Genomic DNA, 25,385 nt, shown 5'->3' on the forward strand with positions numbered 1-25,385 from the left:
TTAAGATGCATAATCACCTTTATAAAGAAAATATTCACCTGCCCCCAACTCCTGACTCACGATTACGACTTCCTTTGTGTGAGAGCAGCGCACTATGTATCCTTTAAAGGTATTTGAGTCACTCCATCTTCATTTTGCATTTCTAAATACTATTTCCATCTCTATATTGCTTTAATCACAAACATTTATACTTTGCAGAAGAGTTACATTGCATGTATACAAGCGCAAACTGTCTTTTTCATGTTTCTTCTTTTTGGTACATCTCGAACATCACTCATTGGTGTTCACAATGTGCAGTCATATTCTTGCACACTGCTTTCTGGGCTGCATACATGTGAAAACATGATAATCCAATATTAGGGGGGATATAAGCACACACAAAAAAAAACGAGGCATATAGAAAAATAAAACATTTGGAAAGCCAATGTTCATGTCACACCTCTCATCAGCATCCTGTTGAATTACACAAAGACTCAAAAAGTCACACATCCAAACATATATGCACATTGCACAGCCTTCTCAATGTGTAAAAATAGATTAACAGTTGTTAGCACATGGAAGAAATTTCTTTCAAGAGGACGGTTGATTTTTTTTTTTTCATCATGAAACAATAATGTGTTTAAATCTGATATAGATGTATAACATTTTCCCCCCCCATTCTATACATTTTCTATAAAACAGTCATGGCTTAAATTAACAGGTCTAAAATGTCAACTTTCCTGCGCATGTTTCACTGACAGGAGAAAAAAAAAAAAATCCAGCAAAGCGGCCCAATGTTCACTGTTTGCTTCTTAAACTTCATCAGGCAGCACAACAGATGAAATTCAATTAAAGAACCATCAAGGGCATGGGAAAAGAGCAGTACATTCTTACAAATTCAAGGCCCTTTTTTTATTTTATTTTATTTTATTATTATTATTATTAATCTGATAGTAGTGCACAGTAGAAGATTGCCTAGTCTCACTCATCTAGGCTACATCCCTTGGCTCTTCAAGGTTCCTTTAGGCTGCAAAATGTGTTCAGTACTGCAGGTTGACGGCCTTGTAACAACAGATAAGGCTCCGGTACAGAATGTCACCCTTGGTCTTGTGTCCACAAGTGGGATCTTTTGCTCCAATGCAACCAGATGGCATGGTTTCCTAACACTGCATGTTACATGGATTGAATGTTTGTAGTCTCCCCCCATATCTCAACTTGTAGGACTTGCCTGCTCAGTTCTACACATCACACAATGTGTTCTCTGGACCCTTGACACATACTGTAATATCCCCTTGCGGTAGTATTATTATTATTATTTTCCTATTTCAACGCTGATATAGTTTTCTCAGTTCCTGGGTCGGCGAGCATAATGACAAGACCGTGCAGCAACAGTCTTCACTCTTGTTAACGCAAAAAAATAAAAAATAACTGTTGAGCGCATTGGGATGTTAATCAACAGGAATTTTGTCCACTAGTTCCAGCGGGCTAGCTTCTAAGGGCTGCTCACTCTTCTCCGATTCTTGCAGCTGCTGACGTCGCTGCACCTCAGCTTTCAGGTTCTCCAGATCTTTTTGGCTGCAAGGCACAATGTATTAATCATCTAATTTCCAAAAGCATTACAATGATGACTTTAAAACATGCAACGAAGCATTATGAGCTGCAGCTTCTATTTGTTATCAACGCAATTCACCTCTTGAATTATTTGTACCAAAGAGGCATAATCTAAATCGTGGGATGCTACTCAACATCAATTTATTCATATTTACAAAACACTTCCAAGAATAATTAATGGAAGTTGATTAAATCTGTTACAGCATCATTAGATCTTTAAATGTGCTGTCTGACGTTTTTCCGTTGCTGTTTGTAAACACATTCAAAACTGACGCTAGAGGAAGCTGAGGACAGCAGCCAATCAGGAACGAGCATCAAACCAGACCACCAATCAGGAGCGGACGTTCACACAGCCAAAAATTGCATATGCCACTGAGAGTAGCTTATCGCCATGTTCCTGTTACACTGCAATATTTCTGGTTCTGTGGTCATTATCACACTACTGCTACCCTGTGGTATGGTGGCATCACCAAAGAAAAGCAAAACCTGCTTGAAGTTTCTTCTACAGATGCTCAGTACGTCGAGGACTATTTCTCCCCTCAAATAACTTATTGCAAAAATTTGATTTATTCTGACAACAGCATATCTTTTTACAAACTGTTCACAGAAAAAAAAAAAAGAGTAAACAATGTTTTACAAGAATTTTGTACAAAACAATACAATAGCGATAGAAATAGCTATACACTATTAGCTAGTTCAAGATGACCTAACATACATTTTCTTTGCTGTGCATATACCTTAGGGGGATAAAAATGATGCCATTGATGATGTTGAGTTGTTCCAGGATGTTGGCCATGCTGGGAGCCGTGAACTGATCAACAAGATGAAAATAAATTCAGTTTAATGTTTGTTGTCAATTACACAAAACAGACAGTCAGTTGTGGGCAGTCACCTTGAGGGGCATGATACTGGCACTGGAGCCATTTTTATAGATCTCGTTCATTGTTCTCTGCAGAGCCACAGCTTGTTGGGTGAGGCACTTCAAGTACTCTGAGCTTTCCTTGGTTTTCTCGTGAGCCTCGCCCATCTGAGAATAACAATACATATTTAAGATGAAGCCATCCGGATGAGAAACTGTAGGAACAGAGATCTCTGATACCTGATTCTTGTAAATAGTGTAGCCTTCCTTTTCATGCTGCAGCGCCGAGCGGAACTCCGCTTTGCTTTCATAAACCCTAGCAATAAGATGATGGCTGGAAAGAAAAACATCCAAGACTATCGACACTGTATATGGAAGCATATGGATGTGGATAAGTAATGCATTCATTCCCCACCTGAGCGCTACTTTGAGTGACCGTGGTCCATGATACTTTGAGTTGATGGCGAGAACATTTGCCAAGAATCTCAGAGAAAGATCGTACTCCATCACGCCGTGCAGTACCAAACCGATGTTACTCTGGGTGGGGGGAAAAATACAATTCTTATACCAACTCACCATGGTATGATACTGGAGGCAGAACTATTTTTTTAATACAAGTCAAACCCCACTGAGCTGACTCAGTCACCTGTGAAATGTAAATTACATCTTAATACTTCAACACTACATTTACAAATCTAAATGAGATTTGACCCAAATGCCCATGCCGATTGTTATAGCACGACAATCCTAATGTTGACCAGCTCAACAGAGAACATTATTTGACATCAAAGCAGAAGTAAGCAAACCATTAATTAATTAAGATGGGGATTTTATTTTCATCCTAACTCTGATATTGGATGGATGGACGCTGATCAGGACTCAAACTTTTTTGATGACCAGCCAACGGTTACTAGCCAAACAATTTCCACCAACCGTGAAAATTTTCTCAGCAAGTTGATGCGCACAATGATCACTTAACTTCCGAGTTTTGTGAAAAAGGTCAATGCCTCTCCCATTACCAACCAAATAAGCAAGTAAATATTTATGACCGTCCGCCAAAATGAATTTTAACCCGCATTTGAAGGGTTGGCGGATGTTAATTTTTTTCGTTAGGATTAACCAAAAACTACATGGTCAATCATTAATTATTATTGGATTGGTGAGACAAGAGCCCATTTTCTGGGGAAGCATTTGAAAAAAGGTGCAAATACAATAATGTATTTTTAGTCCACTTGAATTGGGGAAAACAGGCCAGTGAGCAAATTATTCTACTAGATGGCACTAGATATAAAAGGCTTGAGTAGTATTATACAGTCATGCAAGTCAGGATTTATTTTCCCTTGGCATAAGTGTGCACTGTGGTAAGTGCCATTCCAGGTTTTGATGTCATCAATTGATGTGTTTCTTCCAAATATTGAATGCCATCATCCAGGAAGAATAGGTAGCACTTACATCTAGCAGTGCCATCTCGGGGTGGTCTTCACCGCACACCAGCAGCATGAGGTATCGAGCTCTGTAAAGCAGCTTCAATGCTGTGGACAACTGTCCGTTGGCAAAACAGTACAGAGCCAAATGCATCTAGAGAGCAAAGAAATAGAGCAAAATAAAAACAACTTTGGCACAAACAACTGCCAACAACAGGCCAGACAGCTTACATATTCTTGAATTGTGTTGGGGTGCTCGATACCGAGAACTCTTTCGCTCATCAGGACGGCCTTTTGCTGGTTGCTGAGTGCCTGCAGGCAAGTAGGTGATGGTCATTTGGAAAGTAAAATCAATAAGACACAAATCTGGAGACAGTTGCTACATGTGTCCCAGTTTAGGTGCTACACCACTAAGAAGCTGCATTTGAAAGCCCATTACGTCACAACACAACCTGAAATCAATTATTCTTTTTAAAGCAGCTCATAAATGGAGCCTTCTTTTCTTGAAAATTGTCATTTCAAAATAAGTGATCAAGTTACACGCCAACATGTAGTCATCTAGTTTCAGCAAAGTCAGCGTTGCCCCCATGGACACCGGCATTGGTCTTTGGAAGGGTATGGCCCCTAAATTAGGACATAACTGTTGTGATTCATTTAGTTGCCAGAGTGTACCTCAGCGTGGTCCCCCATTATATAATTAAGGCGAGCCAAGAGGCGCAGGCAGGCACAGATCTCCACATGCATAGCTCCATATACGTTGTTGAAAAGGTTGAGGGCCTCATTGATCAGCTCACACCCATCCTTCAAAAATCCTAGCAATCCAAAAAAATGAGTTTAATCATAATAGAAAGACATGACTGGAGACAACCACAGTATACCCCACCACACATGCTAAAATCATTTAAATACAGCATTATATTCCAGTATTTTAAATACTTACCTTGCTGCACCTTGGCCTGGCCGCTCTGGAAGAAGTGGAAGGCGTCTGAGGCTTTGGGGTTGACGTGTTTTACCACAGGGAAAATATTTAGTATGTCCTCTTCTGTGAAGGTAGGCTTGTGGCGGCTGTCAAAGTTATACTCTTTTATCAGAATCTGGAGAGCAGATCAAAACATTAAAACGCTGCGACAAGATGGTAGTCATTGAAAGAAAAATACAGGCATCCAAGACTTACTTGGATGCCTGTTTTGACTGATATTTCTCTGAGCAGGGTGATTTTCTGAATGCTGTATTTCTCCACCACCTGGTCCACGTTTTCACTATGGAAGTGGGGAGGCGACAAATTCAACAATAATAATGCACCAGCTCAAGAAACAACCCCCAGATGAGATGTTACCATTGGATGGTGAAGTGATAGTAGCTCCGCGCCTCAGATGCAATGTTCTTCCACAACTCACTGGGTGTCAAGCTGGCCCATGCCGTGTTGTCGCCACTTCCAGGTACCTTGTTGCGCCGTTTGCGGCTTTTGCGACGCGACACAAGCTCGTCAGCTGGCAGGTGGCCAACAGCATCCGGGAAGGAACTCAGGAGGCAGTTTAGAAAATGGCTTACAGCGGCAGAGAGGGCTGACAGCTCTACACCCTTCAAGATGACATGATCGTTGTATTTTTATTTTTTTAATAAAAATAAATAAATATATATACTGGTATACAGTGTTCGTGCGTTTATTGCGGTTCATCTTTCGCGGCTTCGAGGATTTTTTATTTTTATTTTTTTAACAGAACCCTACGGCCTACCGGGAATTCGTTTCAACAAGCCCTTTCCAACGGTGTCTGTCCCGTCGCTCCACGACATTGCATTCCCGAGATAGAAAATATATACTGTGCTATATAATAAGCAAATAATAATAATATACAAAAAAAAACACAAATACAAATAATATACAAAAAAAATACATAAATTAAAAAAAACAAAAAAAATTGTAATGGAAAAAAAAGAAAAAAATTATATTATATTATATATATATATATATATATATATATATATATATATATATATATATATATATATATCCAGGATTTCCATTATCACGGGTAGTTTTTGAACGCAACACCCGCGCTAAAACGAGGGAACACTGTATTACACTTTTTTGTCAAAACAATTTATATATAATACTACCAACCTGGAGGTATGTCTTGAAGATATGCTTTCCACATCTGGTGATCAATTCAATGATTCCTATTCTCTACAGATGCAAGAGAAAACAACAAAAAAATAATAATCTTATTACTTTTCTGGAAATAGCAATATTAGATTAAATACCAAAAAGAGTGGTCATATGCTACTAGCATCTCTGGTCATAACACTACTACCAAGCATCTATCATTTCATGTTTTTCCCTATTTTAAACCCTTACTTCTCACAGTGTTTAACATCACTTTGTAAGAGGTTGTTGTATGATTGTCTCTAACAGTTAGCTGTGGAGTTTAGTAGGTCCACAGCTGAACAGTGTTTCTGTATTTGCTGCCCTGCAACATTTTAAATCCCTGCCCCACATTAAATGCGACCAATTCCTTACACTTGTCATGATAAAATGAATGCTTATTCATATGTCAGTGCCAAGTATCCTAAAAGCATTAGACCTACATAGAAGTGTTCGAGCTGGGCTTTGGCCGGTGTCTTGTCCACAAACTCCAATACGGTGCCCAAGTAGCGTACGTTGATGCCTCGCTGGTGCAGGGCCTCTGTCAGAGTGGCTCCATCCATTGGCAGAGCGCTTTGGTCCAAACAGTCTTTAACCTAGCGACACAAACTCTAAATTCAGACACACAAGCCTGCAATTTCACCTCATACAGGAATCCAAACAGTGGCAGTATCTACAGTACATATTACTGACCAGTGAAGGAATTTGACAGGAAACGAGGAATGCAGCAGAATCTTTGAGTAACTGCTTTTGCTTCTGGATGTCATCTGCACTGTCATCTGGGAAACGTACTCCTGGTTCAAAAACACATACTTATTAACATATTAAGGTAAAATAGATGAAGTAGTGTCATGACAGCTGCATAACCTTAAGCAAACAAGTCAAAAAGCTACAAAAATTGAGCTAGACATCGAGTTCACGTTTACATTATATCTCCAATTTGTGACTGAAAATTGACATTTTTGACAATTTGTACTAACTTTATTAATTTATCTGTCCATGAATCAATTTCTTTGTGAGCAGAATCACAAAATCTAACAGTAATAGAAATATAATTGTCCGTGTAAATACAGTACACTGGCCTTTTCTGTAAGAGGTTGTCAACTAATGGCAATTTCAGGGAGAAAAAAAATGATTTAAAAAAAAAAAAAAGCGCAGCCTTGAGCAGGTCACATTCAAGGGGGAAAAAAAAAAACCTTACTGTCATTGCAGTACAGTTTATACAGGCTTTAAGATATGGTGTGATGAAAGTATTTTGTGTTGCATTGTTAATGTATTCATTTCTAATATATAATGCATTGAACATATAATAACCTAACTAAAAGCTCGAACCACAGTGACTTGCATTACAGCAATTAAATTAAGGATGAATTACTTTTAATTACAAATCCAAATCAAAGTGTGTAGATTTATGTACAACATACAAAAATAAACACATTGTGCAATCTTACCTGGAGAGAAGATGTCAGGATTGAAGCGGATGTCAAAAGATGTGTTGCTAATGGAGCCGACTGCCTTGCAGGCATTGAGGACGACCTCACGGCTTTTGGGGTCTGTTTGAAAATGATGGACTCATGAGAAGCAGGGTGAGTAAAAATAATGGGCAATGAGCTGAAATGTCAAACTGACAATAGCTTGTCAATAGTCTACAGTAAACAGCATGCATTAAACACTGTAGTGTATCAGGGCAAACCCAATCCCAACCAAAAAAGCAAAAAACAAAATGTCAACATGCAAATCAACAGGACCAAGCAAGCAAATCAAACATAAAACTGTCAACTGTTTTGTCAATCTCAAACACATTTTGATGGGCAATAAACTGTGTGAGTACAATTGTGATTGTTTGGTGATTTAAACCAGCAGGCTGGATCATTAGGGCCAACACTCTTTGCCCATGCAGGCTTAGGACAGAGGGCACAGCTATCCAGGTGGATTGTAGCCGCTTGGAAACATATTGTTCTTTCCAATACTCATAAGACTCAAACTGCTTTTCTCTTTGCAACTATCCACCAGATTAGCTGTCCCAACCTTTGAAGTTTTTGGACGTACCAATACTAGATCCATCTTCGGCAACTAAGGTCTCCGCCAGCTCTTTGGCCTGAGCTAATCCTGGAATACTTTCCTCAAGCTCCTTACCCTCCAGTGGGCTCTTGCACTCCCCATTCTGTGTGGCTGTAGGTTCCAAAGGCCCATTGGTGTCAGCCTTTGAGGGTGTTTCCTCCCCGTCAGTCCCATTGAGGCTGCTGTCCATCTGGACTGGGCCATCCGTCGAGACCAGCGTGCTTGAATCTGAAGCAGTGGTTTGCGTCGCATCAGCTTCGGTTTCCGTTTCAGACGTTTGTTTGATGGCTGGAAGTTTTTCGTTCCTGCTGGCATCCTTGTTCGCTTTCTGTTGCATGAGCTGTAGTGCAGCCATCTTCATAAAGAGAAGATATCTAAGCAGAGACAAAATACGCTATTACACTCGTGGTGTATTACAGAAAAACAATACGGCAGAAAAAGACTAACCTGTGCTCAACAAAGGCCTCAATGAGTTCTTGGCGAAGGCAGGCGAGGCGGTGGCGGTGCTGGCGTGGGAAACCCTGACGCTGACATTCTGGAGCCAACTCCTCTCCCTCCACAGGAAGGAAGTTGAGGTCAGGTGGGAAGGTTCGAAGAAGGTCCAGAATATAGTGACGGCCATCATTTCCGATGATGCCCTTACATTCCACCGATGAGCAAAGCTCCACTGCCTCGTTTTTCTCGTTGAGCACATTGTACCTCTGGACCTAAGATGAAGAACCAGAACAGGTCATCTTTAAAATGTTTTTTTTTTGTTTGTTTGTTTTTTTTAGGCACTTTTTTCAAGTGTACACTGAGCAATTAATTGATATACAGTGTCTATTAGGGCCACCTCCACTTTTGGGAAGACACAGTAGTTGTGTTACTGACTTTGAGGGGTCTGCTGGTCTTCGCAAGCAGCTCCAGATATTTGCTGTGGGACACTACTGTCTTTCCAAAATCGATTGAGCCATAGATGACACTCTGCTCCTGCTCGCGCTCCAGTATGCCAGGGATGATCGACTGGGCGGTGACACGGTAGCCTCTGTAGTCCACCACCACTGTGCCCAGTGTGTATAGACCCTCCACATCCACCGCCCCATACGCTCTCACGCCATTCAAGTCATTGGTGGGCGCGGCGTGGGCGGCGGCGTCCCCGCCCAGCTCGCGATAATGGTCCCTCACGTCGAAGCCCGGGCTGAAGAAGATGTTGTTCCAGATAAACATCTGCATGTGCGTTTCGTCGCCGGGGTTGATGGCCATAACATTTCCGTCGATGACTGCCATGGCACCGCGTGTGGCCGCTGCTGCAAAGTCACTGTGGACCTGCAAAGAGAACAAGCGAGATTTTATACAAGCCGTTACGTAAACTGTCCACACAGTAGCGCTATTTCCTTTATTTATTTATTTATTTTTAACATATCCTGGCCTTGCGTACTGTTCACACAAGGAGCATTTTAACTGTAAATCCAACCTAAATAGGTTCAAAATAAAATTTCCTGTGCAAATATGTGACGTCTCACATCATGTGACGATTATAGGAGTATATTTTATTATCATCATGCTTTTGTCAGGTAGCAAATGTGTTTGCATTGATTTTTGAGAAATTACTTGTCAGAATTCTGATTGGATGAATATGCCATTGCTGTGTAAGTAAGTGGTGAAAACTGAAAAAGCAGCTTCGATATCCTCTGTAAAACAAAAGTATTAGACGACTAAAATGTGTTCAGTACAATATGAAGACAAACAGACAGTACCTTAAAAATAGCTCGCTCCCTTAGCAGCCGCTCAGGCAGGTTCTTCCGAGGAAGCTCTCTTGTCGTCTGCAGCTCCTCATTCCAATCTCTCGTCTGAAAATGAATTAATGAATGAATGATTGCAACTTTATTTTTGATCAATCAGGGGAAAAAAAAAAAAAAAAAAAACGCACACAGGTCCATCATAAAAAAGAAACGCATGCAGAAGACCGAAAAGGCATAGGCTGAAGCTCATTTATTTTTGCCTACCCTTTTTACAAGATCAGACCACTCAAACCAATTAACTCAAATATCACACATAAATGACTATAAAATTAACAAAACAAGATCCAAACAACTTGCATTCTCACATTTTTCACTAACTTTACTTTTAAACGAACGTTTAAAATTAAATATTGTCTGACACCCTTTAATTTAGTCCTCGGTTTTATTCTGTCAAAATGTTGCTTCCCTCGGCGATTGTATCTATATTCTTTCATCTTAAACATATTCTTTATGTGACTAGGGAGCTATTTATAATACACTTTATAAATTATAAGTGTAATTTTATAATTTACCAAGTCCTCAAATTTCAAGACTCTTAAATGAATATATAACCCATTTAATGGTTCTCTACTATTTGACCTTATTATCCTAATAGCTCTCGTTTGTAGAATAAATATTGATCTTGAATGTGTGAGATATGCATGCATCTGTAGATACGATATATATATATATATATATATATATATATATATATATATATATAACACATAAAAAAAGAAGAATTGGGCATCACGCCCTCCCACGTGCACATAGCTTTATTGACAAAAGTCAGCAAGCCATGTCCTCAACAGTTCTGACGCATTCGCATTCGGTCCTGCAATAAATAGTGGGCCGTACCTGTCCCGGTATGTGCTCCTCATAACCCAAGCGGGACGTGTAGGCGTCCTCGGCTCGAACACAATCCATGGCATGGTCGACCTGTGGCGATGTCCAGCTGTACACCTGGAAAGGCGTGGCTATTCGCTCGAACGGATGCCTCTGGACCCTGCAGCCCCACCAGTAAAGCAGCATTACTTGAACAATGATGATTTTCTCATGCCAATCCAAACATAATTTCCAGTTTTGGGGTCAACCAAAACGTGCTCCACCACCAGATAAGATGTAAAGAATAGAGATTTTTTTTTTCACCTTTTCTTTTGCAGGGCAGTGAAGTTCTTCTTAAAGGCAGGGCTGATCTGGCTCAGTAGTTCCACTAGAGAATGGCTCAAGAAACTAGGATTGGCTGGTTTAGGGTTGAAGATGTAGGTAGTCGACCTGAACAACACAGACACAAACATTCACAACTAAACTAGTGTAAAGTGGTTTTGTGTATAGAATGAATGAGGTTCTACAGACAGAGCTTCTGACCTACATACCACTATTGATGTAATCTGAGCTGACTAACACTGACTGAGCTGTTTTGGCATCTGAAATGAGGGGAATGACACAGCAAAATATTGCATGCTTTTGAATCATTACTTCCAAAATAGTTCATCGAGTACAACTTGACAAACACACCGACTATACAATTAGGTACACTTATGCAATCTTACGAGTAACAACTGTATTAAATATGACTTTAAAAAGAGAATAATCACTTTTGATTAGTAAATGGAGTGTACTTACATAGCACTATAATCTACACCATACGGTGCTCAAAGCACATTACAAAGGCTCACATTTATCCATTCACACACACATTAATACACTAATAGGAGGTTGCTAGCATGCAAGGTGCTGCCAGGTCCAAATTGGGGTTCGGTATCTTTCCCAAGGACACTAACATGGTCAAGGTTGAGGATCAAACTTACAACCTCTGGGTTGGGAAACAAACACTAACACTGAGTCATGACACATCCAAGCAGCACCTAATAGTACATGTTGCTATGTTTATTATAGTTGTAGTTTGCACAGGTGTGGAATTAGACTGCATCACACAAAGACTTTTTCTATTTTCTATTTAGCTGAATGAGATAAGTATTGTCTCTGTAATATATTAAAAATACCTCACTATGATCATTCAGTCCAGTTGTACACCGGAAGCAACATAAACAATGTTTACATAATCTTGCCAAGTTAATCAAATATTACAAGTATTTTATTAATGTTGTGGCTGGTGAGTATTAGGGATGTAACGATTAGGGCAATATCGTGATATTAAAACTGCCACAATATCTTCGTCGTCATGTTCACAGTATTTAAAAGGAAAACACCTGTTAAAAAAAAACGTCAGGTTTATTTTCCAGTTCTAGCACCCTCTAGTGGATAGTTCATTAGTGCAATTTCATTTTCATTAGGGATGTTTTGGCCTTCTATGTTTAAAATCTATGCTAATTGTCAGATGAAGGGGAACCTAATTTGCTTGTGAAGCGATCAATGTGTGCTTGCATTAGCAAGTAAGTGCCTCAATATTATTAGAGATTGTAGGTGGTTTATATGCATTGCTGTTATGTACATAAGCACAATATTGTGCTTTCTTAGTATGAGCTTTTTTTCTTACAATATTGTGATCTTTTTTAAATATCGTCAACCCCCCACAATATCGTGATAATTATCGTATAGTGGCGTTCATATCGTGATAATATCGTATCTTGATGTTTGGATATCGTTACATCCCTAGTGAGTATACTTTACATTTAAAATGAGGAAAAACTAGTGGTGAAGGTCGGCTGAAGAATGGCTTGACCGTTAACTGCAGTGAAAAAAGCCCCACTTGAGCTGTTAAACATTAGGTTACTATAAACTGGAGAAGTTGACTAACTGGTTGAGGTAGAAGCCACGTGTTGAGGCAGTGACACTGACGTGGCGCTCTTCTACTGTCACGATGTACAGGTACATGAGGTCGCCATGCATCTTCCTGTTACCGGGGGGAGGGTTCCAGCCACTCATGGTGAGGACTTTTAGGCACTGCATAGGCTGTTGAGAAAGACATGCGGGTCCACACTCTGTTCAACTGCTACAATTTGTAACAATAAAAGAATGCGCAAAACAGTTACAGCACATTATAGCACCAACAACACCAGCCTAAACAGCATTTCACCTTCCAGTCCTTGTTCTGTGGCTGAAGGGGCACCAGCGGGCGCTCTTTACTACCAGGAAGAATGTGCTCTGGAGGGGTGCAGTCGATCTGCTCCAGCTCGCTTCCCCTTTTCTTCCTCTTCCCAGTATCTGCAGTCAAACAACAAAACTCATGTCGTACATTTTCTGACAAGGGTGCAGTGCCTCCGACATCAAAGGATGCTGCGACAATCTCAAGGTACCTCCAAGGTCTCCATCTGTGAAAATACTGAGGAAGGAAAGAGAGTTGCAGTCCACTCCGTTATAGGCATCTGATGGGTCGAGACTCTTCAAAAGGTCCCTGATGTGACGCACGTGGATCCGGGCTTCACGTACCGTGTATGGCTCTAGACGACCACAAGCACAAACACTTTCAATACCAATTGCCATGCTTTCATTAACTGGACGGTGCGAAGGTCTTGGGCTTTCACTAGCTTTGTCAACGTCAAAGTTAAATAGTAGGAAAGATATAGTGAGAATTAGTAATTAGGGTTCTATAGTTTTGAAGAGGCAGGCTCCTGCAACTTTAGATGAAGTGCAATTTCTTTATCGCGGCTAAGTTTAGAAAAGTTAAATTTCAGCCTTTGCTACATATAAAAAGTGACATTTTTTCTGCTTATGTTTGAATCAAAAATGATTCTATACAGTCAGTACATCATTGCTTACAACAAATTATACCAACCAACCTAATGGCTTTTGCAGAAGAATAGATGAATTACTTTATCATATTAAAACAGATTGTCTTATGGATATTGAGGGAAAATAAGTGTCATGCAGGTAGATCTCAAACCAGTGAAGCCAAACTGTCGAAAACCTTTCCCACTTTCATAACTCCTCAGCAGAATGTATGAATTATGATGACTAAATTGAGTCATAGGGAGCCCGTTTGTTTGGAATGTTTAAATTTAGATTGTATGAGATGTTGGCGCTGTACTAATTCTCCTCAGCAGAATTTTGGTCAATCAGAAACATTTGGACTGCTCTGTCACCTCCCAACAAATGATTTGTATTCATGATGAGCCATTGCAGATGCATATCACACTAACCTTCCACCACTTTCAGCAGCGAGCCTTCCTGTAGGCCTTCGATGGACTTAAGCTCAGCGAAGTTGGCAAGCACATTTCCATCCAGCTGCAACGAGAAACAGGTGCGGTGGCAGGTGTCCTCTCTGTCGATCAACACCTGATGAATCTCCTGCACCATCTCCTGAGGAGACACCTGAGGAGGAGATAAGAAAAAAGTAAAACAACATCTGTCTACTTGTAATCATTCCTTCTGTACCTGGAGGTCAAAGGGCTCAGCTCCGGGTGCCTGGATCTTTACGGTGAAGCCCGTGTCCTGGATAACGATCACCTCCTGCTCGTTAGAGTCGTCGCCTCCATAAACTTCACTGTGCCTGTCCGTCTTTGATTCCAAATCATCCGTATGCTCATGTGCCCCTCCGCCATTCACCATGACTGTGTCTGCACAGAAACGCATAACAAAAAGCTTACTCGTTTAGTTTCTGAGGAGCACAAACAGATTCTGTCACGCTGCAACAAAACCTCCAGACCAATTGAACCACATGACTGGCTGATGTCTGCCAGGCAGTCGCGTCACTAACAAAAGGACACAGGGCTGGATAAAAATGAGCTCATGAAATATACACCAATGGTTGAGGAGAGACATTTAGCTTAGATGAATGTAAATACATTTATTTGCAAAGATGATTTTCTACTTTTAAGTGTTATACTGTTATCCCCAGCTACAGTATAGTATATTATAAGGGTTAAAATGCCCTGCTATATTGTATATTTTGGTTTTCAAAGAATGTTGTGATTTTTATTTTATTTTATTTTTTTTTAAATATGTGTCCAAGAATAACCGTAAAACTGCCTTTTGTTCTCAGACTATAATCGTACACCAAAATCTGAAACCGTTGCACCCTGTCGTCTGGACTTATACCAGACATTGAAGCTTGGTTGCGCTAATATTCTCAATAATTTCTAAATGTTACTTGAAGCACTCTTTGTTGCCTTACAAAATTGTATTATATTTAATTAAATTAATAATTGAATTATTAATTTCATAATCATATTCATATTCCAGCAGCACTGGTGACAGGAATACGCCACGCAAATAAAATTCCATTCTGATTTGTCATGTGATGTGCGATCTTATGGAGCATGTTCATTCCATTTGGTAATTTGGCTTCATTCCAACTGAAATAAAAGACTACACATAAACATGACTATGAGTGATTAACTTTATATTTAATCCATATAGGCCATTTGCAAACGGCTGCTTTCACTTGGGGAAAATAATTATCCACAGTTACCCCTATCATAATGAAATGGGGGGGGGATCAAAAATTAAGATTATTTTTCAAAATCCCTCAGCCCTTCCCTAAACACATTAGCCACATTTAAAAACAGCTCCTCCTACTGCATGTACCATTATTATCTGCTAAAGTAAATATATATCAATGACAGTGAAAGTAAGGTAAGGTAGCAAAATTGAGTAGTAGGACTGAGTACTTCATCCATTAGGAATTCAGCTGGTGTGTGTACGTGTCTGTGCATATGTGCGTCCTTGCTCACCGTCAAGGGTAACACAGCGTCAGGGTTGCTAAGATAGCGGGTGGCGCTTCACAAACTAGACCCTGACCGGCACTGGCAACAACTAAAGGTAGGGGGGGGGCCTGCAATCACAGGACAGAGCGGCCAGCTTCCAAGCTCTGAATACCAAACAAAAAGAGTCTTGCTAGTTTGAAATGTCACAAACTAGCATTAGCGCATCAACACATTAAACATACTTTCGCAAAAACACATGGATGATGCGATCAGAAGCCAATTTCAATTTGTCTAGAAAGTACAGCATGACAAATGGATTTTTTTTAAAAGTATTCAAACAAAATGCAATATTACGAAGAATAAGCTGTGCATGTAAAAGTACTGACTAGTAGGGATGTAACGATATCCAAACATCACGATACGCTATCACGATATGAACGTCACGATACAATAATTATCACAATATTGTGTGGGGGTTGGCAATATTTGAAAAAGATCACAATATTGTAAGAAAAAAAGAGCTCATACTAAAAAAAAAAAAAGCACAATGTTGTGCTTTTGTACATAACAGCAATACATATAAACCACTTACAATTTCTAATAATATTGAGGCACTTACTTGCTAATGCAAGCACACATTGATCGCTTCACAAGCAAATTAGATTCCCCTTCATCTGACAATTAGCATAGATTTTAAACATAGAAGGCCAAAACATCCCTAATGAAAATGAAATTGCACTGATGAACTAGCCACTAGAGGGTGCTAGAACTGCACAAATGGAAATCAACCTGACGTTTTTTTAACAGATGTGTTCCTTTTAAATATTGTGAACATGACGACGACGATATTGTGGCAGTTTTAATATCACAATATTGCCCTATTCGCTACATCCCTACTGACTAGTAACTTCTCTTTTTAAACCAGTAAGAACTCTCACAAAGCATCATGACTTTATTCCAAGATTTCACTTATGGTGAGGTTTCAAGGCTCACAGCAGAATATGAAAAAGAAGGCAGTCGCAGCGCTAACCATCAAAACAGGGCAACATGCGCCCGGATGAGTGTGACAGTCAGAAGGCTACACAAACAATCTGAAAAATAATTAATCGGACTAAATGACCAGCCTTTCTCAGTGGTGATAGACACCGGGTTCGGCAATCTGCTCTCTCACCGACTTCAGCATTGTGCTACCTGACATATAGTAGCACTTCAAGACCTCAAAAAGATAGGCTACTCTGACATGGAAAGTCTTTTTAAATGCATCTCATCCTCTGTAAATTTGCTCCTCTTTATAACAAAGAATCTTACACACCTCTCAGCAGCATCTGTTCTCTGATTCCTGTAGTCCTCCATGGAAGCATGCTAGCTGACTTTACATGCAGACTTTTTCCGTTTACCTGCACCGCTAGGTGTCCAAACTCAGCCCGCGAGGGCCAGCGTCCTGCAACTTTTCCAGCTTCAACACACCTGAAGCTCATCAGCAAGCTCTGCATAAGCCTGATAACGATCCTGTTATTAGAAACAGGTGTGTTGGATCAGGGAAACATCTAAAACCTGCAAGACTCTGACCCTTGAGGACTGAGTTTGGACACCACTGACCTACACCCATTGCATTAAAATAGAAGAACTGTTGTGACATGCACAGATCGATGTAAACATCATGAGCTCAAGAATGATGGACTTAATTTGTCTATTGTCTATTTGGCAATTATCGACCAATTTGATGTCATACAGATGAACCAGATAATATGGAAATCCGCCGATAATAGACATGCCACGTTGGTCCATCTGTTGTGGCTCAAGTTGTGCACAACTACTCAACCCCTTCCCTTCTGATGGCAAATGAAATTCCTTTTGAATTCACCTAATTTGTTCTGGCTGGTGTGTTAGGGGTGCAACAATCACAAATTTCTGGCCGATCATCGATCCCAGATGAATAAGAAAATGTACAAACAAAATTTGATTCAGTTTTGACTGGTTTAGTCTGTAACGCGTCAGAAAACAGGGAACTATGTTGATCATTGTTTTCCTCAGTCAAAGCAGATGTTGAAAATTGTCCTGTTTGGATTAACTTGTTCGACACAGACAATCACGAGCTGGGTTTACGCGGCGGTTTGTTGTCTTCTGGTTTGAATGAAACCAAATGACCAAACGTAATAAAATGCTCCATACATTTTTGTAAGACCGAGAGAAGCCAACGTCAAAATCACGATTACATTTAGATTAATTGCCCAGTCCTACTTTGTTTTGACACCCCAAACTAGGTAAAAAACAAAACTGAGCTTTTGACGGAAAAATAATTTACTTAAAAATATAGAACTAAGAAGAAACACACCTTGATTTGACTGGCTTTTTTTACATGCAGTTTGTCATTCATTCCATGAACTGAGTCATATTTTCTCACAATTGCATCACACCCACTTTCACACATAACATGTTTATACTATCCATTCCATATACATACTTTGTTACCGTGTGAGATGCCAAAACTTGTCCGTCTTCAACGCTACCCTCATCCACACTTACTCGTTGAAAAATGTAATTAAAGAAGATATAGGTATTTGTGGAGGGCAGTAAACTGTGGGATTTCAGCTGACAAATATAAATATCCAATGAAGCAAATGAGCTAGCACAACATCTATTAATTGGGTGGCTTCTGAGGAAATATGTCATTGCAACATAAAATAACTTGTTTGTCAAACAATAACTGAACTCCGGTTCGAAGCAGTGAAGTGTATCACGCCTGACCAAAATAAGGCATGTGTTCTGTTCCAGGCAAAATTAGGAGGTCAAGACAAAGGGATAAATTGAACATTAATCTGACAGAGAAGCAGCCAAGTAGCAAAAACAAGACTTATAAACATGCACAGCTCTACGAGGCTCCACTTATAAAATACACAACCCGACTGCGCTAATTGACAAATGTGTGCAGTCCAAGGCCCGAGACATGACGACCCTGGCAGTTAGCATGACGTCAACCCTATACATACAAGGTCTTATGTGATTTTTCCTGTACCCTTGACTCAGTCTTCTGACACATGTTTTTTGTTAAGTCTTTCCATCTATGAGGTGGGATTGTGCCTATGTAGAATAGAAGCTCCACATGATTACGGTAACACAGATAGGAAGCGTAATTATCTTGTCGGATCAGATGAGCTTGTGAGCAGAGGAATAGTGTGAGTGTGTCGGTGATTCTCGGGATTAACCCAGTCACCCTTCACCCACCTCGGGAGCATTAAAGCCACAGAGCGTCATTCTTGACTGGTGCAACTGGAACAGAGTTTAGGTCCTATTCACAATGAATGCAGGCTTCATGCATAGGATGAGCAAAAGTTGGGCATCAATCGAACTGAAGGTAGGATCTTAAATTTCAAGGCTAAAGATAAAAAGATGCCGTCACATTGGATTGCAAAACTAGGACCAGAAATGTGATCTTGTGCTTGTACAACAACCACATGCATTCCTGTATTAAAATCTGTTATCAATTAGAGTAGGGCTGGGAAAAAAAGTCGACCAAGTCAACTCGGTCGACTTTAAAAATAGGTCGACTGGAAAAATTTAAGTCGACGCTCCGCCTGGAACCACGCTTGCGCCGCCGCGGTCCATGTTTCACACAGACCTTTTATTAGGGATAGATAAACCGAGGCTTTCCGAAACAATGAACCACTTTCGAGACAATTGCGCCTGGCTGCGCTAAAACGAAGCACTGCTTCGAGCTATTTGACACACTGCAAGAGCTCCATCTGCTGGTCTTTACAGCATGTCATCAATGATGCAGCATTTTAGGGGAAACATGCATATGCAGTGCTTGAAGAAACCAGAGCAAGGTAAGTTTAGTTAATAATAATAATAATAATAATAATAATTAGGGGTGTGAATTGCCTAGTACCTGACGATTCGATTCATATCACGATTCACAGGTCACGATTCGATTCGATACCGATTAATCCCGCTACGAATTTATAAGTCGATTGTTGCGATTTTTTTCATTAAAATTTAGAAAATACTAATCAGTAAGCTTGTAGAGTGTAAGATTTATATGAAAATGTATTATTTATTTATCTGAAATTTCAGTCTTATAGAGGTTGTAATCTGTTTCATGTTTAAACAGCATTAAAATAAAATATTAAGGCTTAATGTTCCGTTCATATAACATTCTTCCATGCTCAAGGTGTGAATCCTAAAAAAAAAAAAAAAAAATTTAAAAAAAAAAAAAAAAAAAAAAAAAAATCGATTCTGCCGATTATTGAATCGATTCGAGAATCGCGCGATGCAGTATCGCGATATATCGCCGAATCGATTTTTTTTTAACACCCCTAATAATAATATTATTATTATGTGATAATATTGCTATTTAGAACGCAATGCACTGCACTGTGTGGTGACTGGAAGTTACCGCTTAAGGCGCCGCTAGACAACTTCGAGTAGCATTGCATTGCTAAGCTAACAGTCTTAAGCCTGATTTATGCCTCCACGTTTGCTCTCGCGTTAATGACCGGCGTAGATCACATGATCTACGCGAGCCATGAATTTTAAGTGCCGCGTAGCTCGTGGCCGGCTGCGGTGCACACGTCGCCAATCCTTGCACGCCGTAGATGGCGGGGCGTAGCTCGCTCGTGATTGGTCTGTTCGATTACGTACTACGTGCGGGTCTATGTGTGCGGGGGTGCGTGTGCACAGTAAGACTGTAAATGGAAGACTATTATTGTACAGGAAATATAAGGAACAATGGGTATTTATATCCAGATTATCCACTCAATTCAACACACGAATATTTGCAGCCTCAAAACTAGAAAAAAATAAATAATAATAACAACAACAACAACAACAATAAGGCAATTAGTCGTTAAAAATATGAGAGGGAAGGTCGACTTTAAAAAAAAAAAAAAAGGCGCTAGTGACAGCTCTAAATTAGAGATTGCATTGGTTATGTCCCAGAGCATACAAGATCGAGACAATGCTAATGATTTTTAATTAGAGCAAATAAATATATATATATATATATATATATATATATATATATATATATATATATATATATATTTATTTGCTATATATATATATATATATATATATATATATATATATATATAATTAGAGATAGACCGATAATCGGCCGGGCCGATAATCGGGGCCGATATTTGACAAATTGGTACATATCGGTATCGGCCTCTTTTATTAATCTGACGGCCGATATAAGCGATCCATTTAAAACTCCGTCTTTTCGCTTCGAATGCAGCCCAGCGCGTCTGTCTGTTATGGAGTCCAACTCCAGAAACGTAACGCCCATAGCAGCATTTGATTAGTTAGCCGTGCAAGAGCCAGAACCAATCAGTAGTGTATGCCGTGTATCACAGTAGCCGGTCACACACGCGCCCACGGACACAACGCGAGACACATGCTTCGAAGGTAAGTTAAAAGAGAAGAGAATCCGCCGAACTTTTCACCATAAGCTAAACACATTGAATTATGTTGTGTATTAAATGCACTATATGAATGGAGCTGCATTGCCTTGCATTGAATCCCCGCTAGCTAACAGTGGTGTGTTCAGCTTAGCATGTAGGCCCAGTAGCTAATTCGCTACTTGAACTACTCGGGGAGGGAATCACACACATTTTCACTTAATTAAGTAAACAATGTTTGTTAGAAAGGTTCCAAATATTAACAGTTGTCATTATTATATTGTCTAGTTCCATGTTAAGAGTAGAGTAATGTCATTATATTTACCTCTCGTGACGCACACATTGCATTCTGGGTCACGTCCACTACTTGTTGCATAGCGGTTATTATGCAGTTAGATGCCACAGTGACACTAAATAGCGTTTAGTTACTTTATATTGTGTTTATTTGTCGCACTGGTTTACCATTGTGTGCCTTAAGCTTCGACGTCGATTTGATTGACAGCTCGTTGTGCACCTCGTTAAAGTCCGCTCCGTAACAAATTAAGTGTCTCAAACACCGTTTAACTACACGAACGTGTTCTCTTCCGTATGTTAGGCATTAGTAGAGAAGTGCACTAAAGTATAGTCTGCTTATTTGCTCGTTTTGTCTCTTTTCATGTCATGTCTGCCGTTAGTTGGGACATTATCCTCTCAATGGATGCCACTAATATGTAACATCTACGGCCGTAGTCGGCTGCAATTTATGTTCAGTGATGTAATTTCGTTACGTGCATCATACTTTGAATAATGAGCTCATGTTTGGTGTGTTGTATAACTTTCTCGTGTGTTAGTAACTATTCATGTGGACAGCTAAGATAGTGCTTGTTAATGTGAATTAGCAATGTTGCAGCCCAGTTATTATTTAGACAAGTAAATCTGTGCCATTAAGTGATACAGTACAATACAGTAGTGAGAGAATAGTGTGCCCATAGACACACACGTGTCGATAAGTGTAAAACACATTAAACAGCAGAAACTGGCAGTGGTCCACCGCAACAATGTCTGTTTAACCAAGTTATTCTTACTATTATTATAACCAAGTTATTTTACTCTACCTTTTTCTGCGTTGATTGGGGCATCCTAAGTGGCAGAAACTACATGATGAAGTGTGTTGTATCCTGAAGCTGTCTTTTGACAGTTCTCTTGTAGAGAGGAGTAGCATGATATTGCTGTTCTCGATTTAAGATCCTAAGCTTATCAATACTGTCTATATGGTAACAATAATCATAATAAGGTCTACAAAAACTGTATGGTGTTCAGGGATGAATAGTTTTTCTCATGGATTTTTTATTATTTTTTTGCTGTAGTAATAAGTAATGCCGCAGCTGATGCACATTTTGAATGGCAGGGTTCCTCCTATTACTTCAAAATGTAAAAATATCACATTTATAGAATAAAACTACAAGTATCCCAAATGCTATAAAAGGTAATGTTACATTGGCCCCCACATTTAACTCCCCCCGCCACCAACGTCTTATTGCAGATGTAAAATGAAAAGTGCAGTGTGGGAATCCATTGTAAAGAACGGTTAGGGTTTGCATTATTCAAAAATTTGGTGCCAACATTTTAACTTTTACTGCAAATGAATATCGGCTTCAAATATCGGTTATCTGCCTCCTTGACTACCGATAATCGGTATCGGTCCTGAAAAAAGCATATCGGTCTATCTCTAATAAATAAATAAACATAAATAAATAAACATATATATATATATATATATATATATATATATATATATATATATATATATCTTTGTTCATCCATCTATGCCAGCAATGTACAGTAACAACCAAAACAATTTAATGTTCTTCCATTAGATAGCAGGAAGGACAGTTAAATTAGTGTATTGACCTGGTATGGTACCATTCATACAACTGATAATGCTCAATGAACAGGCCTAGATTTCACACGAAGTAAACCAATTTCTGGGTAAATTGAGATAAATGGGAGCAGAATTATTTCAATTCACAATAGTTATTTCCTACCAAGCAATTTGATTTGACAATGACAAGGGTCATTCTACAAGTGACAATCTAATTTTAAATTGCATACCACTCCGTCTCACAAGTGTTCTAAACCAACAACCCCCAACCACTGTTTGGTACCGGCCCAAATAAAGTACAAATAACAGAATTAAAGTAAGTCTGTCTGTCAGATGAGGTCAAAAGCAAGGAGAGAAGCCCAGAGATGTCACCGCAAACCTAGGTGTGCTCATGTAATTAAGATTATGACACAGTATGTGTACAAAGAGGACCAAAGAAATTACAACATGCTAAAGAGTGTGCAGTAGTAGCATCAATTGGCCTCAGTTTCTATTCCCTGACTACTTTGTGCAAAACAAACTTCATTAATTTTAATATTGGTGATGTTTTGGCTAGTTAGCGTGTTGCACTAACACTAACTAAAAGACTGTGGAGCTATTCATTTTGTGGTATGTTTGTTGATGCGCTGTTCGTTTTTTTTTTTTTTTTTTTTTTTTTTTTTAAAGATAGAATGATGCCCTCAATTTAATGGTTGTTTGCAGAAATGCGGCCCTTTAGCTTTTATAATAACCATGAGCATAATTATATTAAATGTGACTTTAATTACAATTATTTGTTATTTTGTAGAATGGCATGAGAAAATTGAGCAGAATAAAAAAACTACAGCCATAATTTGAACATGTTAATGGATACTTTATTATACTGGTAGAGGAGCGACATACACTTGATGGGAGTTTTCAAGTCCAACAAGGCAAGTCAATGTGCCACATGACAACCACGCATGCTGCGGTGACTTGCTTCCCAAGTTGTGTAACTTCTTTCTCGGCTGACTGCCACCCTCGGCTCGGTGTCAATATAGCAACACGAACATCGTGCACCGGCTTCAACGCCACAACTTTCGCACACGGAGTACTCACCAGCTTGCATGTCTCATAAGAAGCGTAACCTTCCCTTTCCCTGTGAACGCACCTTCATGACTTTTTCTATATAACAACCGGCTTCCGCTTCCCGGTCGAGGTGGGACACTCGACTTCATCCTCGCCCGTGGGGGAGTAAAGGACGCCGAGATCGCGTTTCAACAGGCTCCCGGGTGCCTTTCTTGGCTTAACAACGATTCACCTTTTGACTATTAAATGACTAGAGTAAACGACGAAATGTGGGATAAATTCATAACGAATGGGACACAAATTTAAAGGATAAGCATTGACGGTGACCCCCTGTGTTTATGCCAAAAGTGTGCGACGCCATTGAAGGTGACCTTCAGTATCTCGTACGTCATTACGAGTTTGCGCAAAACGACTCCAACTTCTGATAGTTTGCCTTTTGGATTCTCAAATAGAAACCGAAGTCTTGTAGTTATTGCGTGCGCGGAGTAGCTATGTATCAAATTCTCCACTAGCATAAAGCGCTTAACAGCGGGGCTAATAATCTTAGCATGTCAGAGGTTACTTGTGCATCGGCATCCCGTGTAACGCACTCGTCGCTAAAGTCTTATGAAAACAGTGTGATTGCATATTTTTCTGAAAAGCTATGGAAACATTGCTATTATACATATGTAGTCAGTGCACCACAGGCCATTTATGATGCAAAGAAGGAATAGAGGTGGTGAGACTTTGGCCAAATTTGAATGCAACCACCCTACTGTTTACGCATATATGAAACAAACAGACATGTTATTGCTCACCACAGCCGCACGACTCCTTCAAATGCGCCCTGCTGCTCTCATTGGCGTCCTGAGCTCCATCCCCGGCTTCCTCCGCATCACTCGGACTGCAGCCGGGCGCAGAAGCAGGGGTGTCGTCTGTCTTGCTCACCATGATGGAAAAGACAAACAGGCGACGTGACAGTGTGGGAGAAGACCTATTCACAAGTGGACTTGGTGTGCTTCAGGGCCGGGTGGTAGTCTACATGCGAAGGGTACGGGCTTACAAAAACAAGTGTGCTAAGGAAGGACAGCGCTGTATGGATCACACGTGCTTTTCTCCTCTCCTCCTCTTGACCTCTTTGCCTTATGCCTTTGCGCTTTTGCCCCGCCCATTGACTGAGGCTACTACGGAAAGCCACACGCGTCAAACCTCATTTCAATTACTGTGGGTCACTGTCGATTTCACCAGCCAAGGCTTTTATTTGTTTACATAAGAAATTTATCACAAAACGTTTATACTGCATACTGATAATGGATGCATGAATCTATTTATAAATTGAGTCGCTAACTTACTCAATGTGATATGTGCACGTTAAATTGAACATAGTGGATACAATGGCAATAGACAATTCGAAACATCCGCACATTCTGAAACGGTCGCAATCCGTGTAAAAACAAATGGCGTACTGTGTTGCTTTTGCCTGTAACTAGCAAACAACCCAGGCTAATTATTAAAGTAGTCAAACGACATTTCATCTTGTGACGTAATTTTAGTGTAAGCTTGGAATTGTCCATATGTAGACACGACACACACTTCACCTTCTGCCATCTAGTGGAAGATGATTTCATTGCGCTCAAAATTTCTACACAC

The 25,385-nt window shown here is 39.8% G+C and overlaps 1 protein-coding gene across 3 annotated transcripts; it reads right to left on the reverse strand.

The window, feature by feature from the left end:
* cluha (CLUH binding protein of NUMT mRNA a) lies at positions 1-24,888 on the reverse strand. 3 transcript variants are annotated; one of them, XM_077541312.1, is made up of 27 exons: positions 24,554-24,888; positions 14,176-14,357; positions 13,941-14,112; positions 13,098-13,241; positions 12,878-13,005; positions 12,599-12,753; positions 10,987-11,112; positions 10,696-10,843; positions 9,814-9,906; positions 8,948-9,382; positions 8,525-8,784; positions 8,153-8,451; positions 7,468-7,569; positions 6,710-6,810; positions 6,460-6,612; positions 5,996-6,058; positions 5,210-5,454; positions 5,048-5,132; positions 4,814-4,967; positions 4,546-4,685; positions 4,105-4,185; positions 3,902-4,027; positions 2,865-2,986; positions 2,690-2,783; positions 2,483-2,617; positions 2,328-2,401; positions 1-1,554 (listed from the first exon to the last, which is right to left on the reverse strand). In XM_077541312.1, exons 1-27 carry the CDS (start codon positions 24,684-24,686, stop codon positions 1,428-1,430), a joined length of 4,077 nt encoding a protein of 1,358 aa, XP_077397438.1. In that variant the 5' UTR covers positions 24,687-24,888; the 3' UTR covers positions 1-1,427. The 3 variants fall into 3 exon arrangements, with proteins under 3 accessions (XP_077397438.1, XP_077397437.1, XP_077397439.1); XM_077541311.1 differs by having other exon boundaries at positions 8,066-8,451; XM_077541313.1 differs by lacking the exon at positions 24,554-24,888 and adding an exon at positions 23,787-23,901 and having other exon boundaries at positions 8,066-8,451.
* Between the last annotated feature and the right edge of the window lie 497 nt (positions 24,889-25,385).

This window comes from Festucalex cinctus, chromosome 13 (assembly GCF_051991245.1).
Source record: "Festucalex cinctus isolate MCC-2025b chromosome 13, RoL_Fcin_1.0, whole genome shotgun sequence".
Lineage (NCBI taxonomy): Eukaryota > Metazoa > Chordata > Actinopteri > Syngnathiformes > Syngnathidae > Festucalex > Festucalex cinctus.